The 6,000-nt window shown below is 54.1% G+C and overlaps 1 protein-coding gene across 4 annotated transcripts in view; it reads right to left on the bottom strand.

Moving 5' to 3' along the window:
• ZNF385A (zinc finger protein 385A) overlaps nucleotides 1–5,143 on the bottom strand; it is a 20,209-nt gene extending 15,066 nt beyond the window's left edge. For 2 of the 4 annotated variants that reach the window (XM_039862262.1, XM_039862265.1), the window contains exon 1: nucleotides 5,042–5,143. In XM_039862262.1, coding sequence (XP_039718196.1) covers nucleotides 5,042–5,051 — 10 coding nt within the window. In that variant the 5' untranslated portion in view covers nucleotides 5,052–5,143. Of the gene's footprint in view, nucleotides 1–4,993 lie in introns of all 4 variants that reach the window. The other 2 variants (XM_039862261.1, XM_039862263.1) reach the window with 1 other exon arrangement.
• Between the last annotated feature and the right edge of the window lie 857 nt (nucleotides 5,144–6,000).

Here is a 6,000-nt window from a genome sequence, read left to right as displayed (position 1 = left end):
GGGCTCAGGCACAGCTGGGGGCAGGGAGCTGGTCCAGAAAGGTCTGAAGGGGTCTGTCTCTTTTGTCCACTGCTAGGACTGGGTGGCCAGGGTGCCTGAGGCAGAAAGGGGTCAAGGCTGCAGGGAGTTTGGGCTCAAGGTCTAAGGGTTGAAGAAAAAGGGCAGGATGCTTGGCTTTGGCCTTTGGGCATCTGGGAGTCTGTACACCCTGTGTATCCATTCCTTCAGAGCTGGGATGGGGTAGGGGGGAGAGGAGGAAGAGAGACAGACAGACAGACAGACAGACAAGAGTGACTGAGAGAGAATAGTGAGGATTGACAGAAGCGGAAATCAGTGACTGAGAAAAGGGACATAGACACAGAGAGAAAAGAATAAAGAACAATAGAGAAATGGAAGAGAGTATAAAATGAGAGAGAAAAACAAAGATACTGCTGAAAAGCTGGACACAAAACTAGAGACTAGGATAGAAATACCAAAGGACAGAGAACATAGAGAACAAGACAGGGAGAGAGAAGAGAAAGACTGATGGAGCAGTTCGGCCATCTCCCCTTCCTGGTCTGTCCCCTCATGGCTTCTCTTCTTTGCACCCCACCTCCCTCCTGCCTGGCACACAAGACCAGGGCAACCTTAATGAGCCCCGGGTGGCATCAGGAATGGTGAGAGAAACCTGAGCACTCCCAGAGTCCTCGGCACCCAGCAGCCACCCTTAGCAGCTGGTCTGGGGCTGGCACTTGCCCCGCCCCAGGGCACCAGCGGCAGCAGCTCAGCTCCTTGACCCTTTCCAGAACTCTAGACTATCTAGGTCCCTACCTCTCAAGGACCCAGCTCAGAGGAGAGAGCCAACTTCTGGAAAAGGCAAGGTACTGAGGAGCTTTTATGTGCCAGGTAATGAATTCCAAGTATTATCACATTTAAGCTCTGAGGTAGTGACGACTTTCCATTTGACATAGGAGGAAACTGATCACAGAGCTTATAAGTACCAGAGCTGAGATTTAAATCAAGATCAGTTGCACTCTGTAGCAAATTCTGTCTCTGCTACATAACCCCAAAGGGCTCTAGTCTAACTCTGAAACAGAGATCTGAGAGCAGGCTTCCATCTTGCTCAAGGAGAGGACGGGGAGAGCAAGTTTCATGCACTTACTGGGATTAGAGGAAAACAGGTAGCAGCCACTCAGTTTCCTATGGCCAGCAACTTATCTTTTCTTCTAACGTGAGCCCTGGGGCAGAGTGGGGTGAGATAAAGGGGTGGAGAGGGAAGGGGAAGTGGGAGGAAGGGGTGAAAGGAAGATGGAGTGAGGGAAGGAAGCAAGGTGGGCCATTGGAGATTCATTTGTCTGCCCAGATTTCTGGGTCCATTCTACTCTGAGATCTGAGGTGGGGAGAGGGGCAAATAGCAGCTTATGGGATGAGTGGGTAGAAGCAGGGGTCTTGGTTTCAGGTAGCCCAAGCCTCAGTTCCCTCCCCCACCTCAGAATAATAGTAGGTGCCACTTTTTGAGGGCTTACTATATGTCACTTTACATACACAGTCTCTCTGTGGATGGCGATGGTGCCACTGCTCACTAGCTTAGACGCTCTCAGTCTCATTTCTCATTTGTCAAATGAGAACAACAGTATCTGCCTTGTAGAGTTGTTGAGAGGATTGAACAAATCCATGTAAAGTACTGGCATGCCACAAGGGAGCTCAACAAATGTTTGCTAAATAAATTCATCTTCATCTTATAGGTGATGACAATCAGCTCAGAGAGGGGAAGTTACTTGACTAAGTTCACACAGCTAGTGAGGGATTTGAACCTGTCTGTCCGGCTCCAGAAATAGGGCTTTCCAGCACTACACGTTTCTGGGTAGATTAGTGAGAGGAGAAAAAGGCAGGAATACAGTAGGTTCTGGGAAAGCAGGAAATGAGGTAGGAAATCCAGGGCTTCTGACATTTGGCTAGGTGAGGGCTTCAGGCAGGTTTGGAGGACGGAGTAGAGAGCAAACTGGAGTGTGTGTGTGTGTGTGTGTGCGTGTGTGGCACAGGTTAGGCAGGACAGGGAGGAGCTGGGGCCTGGCTGGGGCGGGCCACTCCAGAGGGTAGCTCATTAGAGTAATTACCTCCAGCGGATAGAGCCCCACCCAGCTCTGTGGGGAACTGCCAAGTGCTTTATTAAACACAGTTCCCAATGAACTTTAGAGGAGTAAACTGTCAAACCTTTGGATGGATGTCCATCTGTCCATTTCTGTGCCCTCCCTAACCCTAGGCACTTTGATCCTGCTCAGGTTTCCCATCCTGCACCAAACCACAGCTGACTCCTTCCATCCCACTGAGGCCTAGTCTTTTCCTTCCTCTCTTCCCCAGAAGTTCTGGCCAGGTCAGAGTCCCAGACTCTTGGCTATCTGAGGTGGGGTCTGGGACTTCAAGCCCCTGTGGTAAAGAATGGGCACATCTGCTCTGAGCTGGCTCAGGGAGTGGTAGAGTCTGGGTAGGAACAGGAGCCAGGAAAGACGTTAGGGTAGGGCTGTGGTTGGTGTTGGTCTGGAGAATGGGTCAGGATGAGATTCAGATTAGATAGATAGGGTTGTGTTAGGGCCCAAGGTGGCAAAAAGCATGAGGTTGGCACTGGGTTAAAATGGAATTAGAAATTAGACTCTGGGGCCAAGGGAGAAACTGGATTGGAGTCTGGGCTGGGATCTTATCTCTAATCCATCTCCCTTTATTTTCAGGCCTTTTGGCCTCTTCTTCCTCCCCAGAACTGCGTAAAATTGGGGGTTGAGGAGAGAGCCTTGAATCCCTAGGTCTTTCCTTCTTGACTAAGTCTCATGTCAATATCCCTTTCTACCTCAATTTCCTCCATCTTGGCAAGAGGCAGGCTGAAGGATGGAAGTCTTTGAAGTCAAAGATGAAAGCAACAAGGGGATGATTATGAAACATCATCCTAAAACCCCAGGGAAGATGTGGGTAGGGACAGGGCCAAAGGAAAGAGGTGGCCAGGATGGGAAGAGAGGAAAAACCAACCCCAGGGACAACTTCACAACCTGACAGGAAAGGGCTTCAAGGCCTTCCCCCCCTTTACCACACTAGGGGCCCAGTTGGAGAAGACAGTAAAAAAGACTTAGAACAGAGAATCTGAGCCCAGAACCACCTCCTTAAATCTGGGTCCACAGTTTAGATCTTGAGCAGGCAGGCTGGGCCTCATCTGCTGGGGAGGGCCGCCATGCACATGGACTCAGTAGACCTCAGCATTCATAACCTGAAAACTTGGTATGGGCCCTGAGGGTGGAGCCTGAGCCCAAGCTGGCAGTTTCCTCCCTCTCTCCTTTTCTCGAAGAGGGCTAAGGTGTGTGGGCTGCCAGGTTTCCCACCCTTCTGTGGGCTGGGCACAAGAAGAGTTATTTACAGTATCTTCCAGGAAGCTGGGGAGTCCATTTGGTTGGTCCAGGCATTCTCCCTGTGGTGGGATCTTGACCAGGCTTGAGTAGGTCCCTGACCAGGGGAGGTGCACGGCTCACACTAGCCTGTTCTGGGCAAGCATGATGCTGCCTTTGGGGCCCATGCCTGGGTGGGGCCTTGCCCAGGGTGGGGCCCATGTCCCGGGTGGGGCCAGCATACAGGGATTGCAGAGGTTGGAGGAATGTGGAGCCTGTGCTCTGGGGACCCGAGTCCAAGGTGTGTTGGTGAGGGTCACTCTAGGGTAATCTTCATAGATGAGGGAGAATCTCTTTCCTGCTAGAGATACTTTTGGGAAGGAGGCAGGCAACCATCCATTCCTTCATTCGTGTAATAGATATGATGAAGTGCCAGGTGGAGGGGGTCAGGTATAAAGTGGTGAGGAGATTCAGTAAGGGGAGAGAAAGAGGTGGCGGAAGGTGTGCAGAAGGGAGGAAAGGCCATTAGAGTGAAGTCGACAGGGGTCAAATGAGAGATGAAAAGCAAAAGGGCCGAGGAGGCAAAGAGTCGAGTGCTTAGGCAGGAGCCAGGCAAGCTCTGAGGCACCATCATGGAGCTGGCGTCCCCAGTGCGGGGCAGGGCCTGGTTGGGGGGGCTCCCACCAGTAAACAAGTCCAGGAACCCACCTAGCCAGGGCAGAAGTCAGAGGTCAGAGGACAGAGCAGGCCTGTGTACTAGTTGGAGGCAGGGGCGGGAGCCCAGCTGATGAGTCCAGCACACAGCTCCTCTATCCCTCTCCTCCACCACCTGGGGGCTCCCTTCCGATGTAGGTCATGGGGATGGGGTGGCAGTGGCTGAAGGGCTGTCAGAGCCCCAGGGGAATTCCCTTCCCCCATCCTTACTCTCTCTGTTGCCCCTTCCTCTCCTAGTGCCCGCCACCCTCAAGGCAGGGGTGGGGATGGGGTGGGGGAAGAAGGAAGAAGAAGGAAGCCGGGAAAGAAGGGCCCAGGCAGCCAGAGCAGGGAGAGAGGGGCAGGTCTCGGCGTGTTGGGGCAGGATGGCTGCGGAGACAGGATCTGAACCGCAGGGCCCTGGGATAGACAGTTTCCCACCCCTTCTTCTCCTCAGCCCCCTTATCTCCAGCTTTCAGGTTCCCCCACCTCTCACCACACACACACCTCCCGAAGCTACACCCACCATCTTCTCCCTCCACTCCCCGACAGCCCCCACTTCCTCCTTTCCCTCTTATCCTGGGCCCAGAAGGATGTCGGAGTGTCAGATCTAAGGGTGGGGGAAGGCGCTGGGAATGGGGGTGGGGGTGGGGTGGACGGGTCAGAACCTTCCCCTCAACTCCACCAGGTCAGGACCAGCCCCCTCCCCCAGCCTCCCATAGACTGTCATATAATATTCATGAGCCTCATGAATACGCAATGTTCTCATTATGGGGCAGGGGTCTCACTCGGCTCTGCCTGCCCCTTTATCACTCCTTATATTGCCAGGAGAAGCGGCAGGTTTGGGAAGAGAGGACCCCAGATGTGGAGCCAGATGAAGGGGGAGGGGGAACCGGTCGCTGACGGGCGGCAGCAGTCACCGCGGTGCCGGGAGGTTGGGGAGGGTGACCTACTGAGAGGGAGCCAGGAGCCTGGAGCTTGGAGCCGTAGAGCCCACTCACCGAGGATCATGCTGGGGACCCAGGTGCCCGGGCTTCCACGCCGCTCTGTCCCGGGGGCCGTTCTGGTCCGGCTGGGGGTACGGGGGGAGGAGTCGGGGGAGGAGCAGAGGCCGGCCCAGGCGGAGCGGGGGCGGAGCCCGTAGCAGGTGAAGACGGGAGGAGGGGGGACCAGGGCACCCAGGGCTCCATAAGGGGGCGTCCTGGCGGCTCCTCGCCCCCTCTCGCTTTCTCTTTTAGTTGCTGCCCCTGGGTCTCCTGCATTTAGAGTGTCACTGCAGCCAGGGCTGGAGAACAAGACATCTAGGAGACGGTGTGAGACGATAAAAGAAACTGAAAACTAAGACGCCTGGGTTCCTGGCAAGGGCTGAGTCTGGTCATGAGCTGATATGGGGAGGGGGATGCCTAAGTGCTCTGGGGAGAAATGGGGCCTGGGTTGAGTGGGTCACCTGAGTCTTCTCCAAAGTGATGGGCTGGGCAGGGGCGGAGGGTGCATGCAGAGAATGTTTGTCCTAGCTTGTTTCTCTCTTTGGAGCAGGATGCCCCGGGGGACTGGTCTCTGGTGAAATGTGGGGTTGAAGATGGATACCAGGTTGACCTGTGGCTAGGGCTGGCATGCCTAGGTCCTCAGGGAAGGTCTTAGTGAAGAGATTGCAATCAATGGACCCAAAGAGGTGGGAATAGAAGCTTACAACTGAGACTGTTAGGGCAACCAGAAGATGACAGAAGATCCAGAACTGAGGCTCAGCCTTGTAGATAACCTGGATTGGGGTGGGGACAGGATTATCTATCCGGCTCCTGAACCCAGGACACTCCCCACTAAGGTGAAATTGGATTGAAGAGGACTGGCGTTTGGTGAAGTGTAGGAGAAGATGGAGGATAGGACAGAATGTATGGGCTGGGAAGATTGTCGGGGAAGGGGAGGTGGAGTACAAGACACTGGATGTATTCTAAAGACCAAC

This window comes from Pteropus medius, unplaced genomic scaffold (assembly GCF_902729225.1).
Source record: "Pteropus medius unplaced genomic scaffold, Ma_sr-lr_union100, whole genome shotgun sequence".
Classification (NCBI taxonomy): domain Eukaryota; kingdom Metazoa; phylum Chordata; class Mammalia; order Chiroptera; family Pteropodidae; genus Pteropus; species Pteropus medius.
Note: the sequence above shows the minus strand (reverse complement) of the source record. Positions and strands in the feature narration are given on the sequence as shown.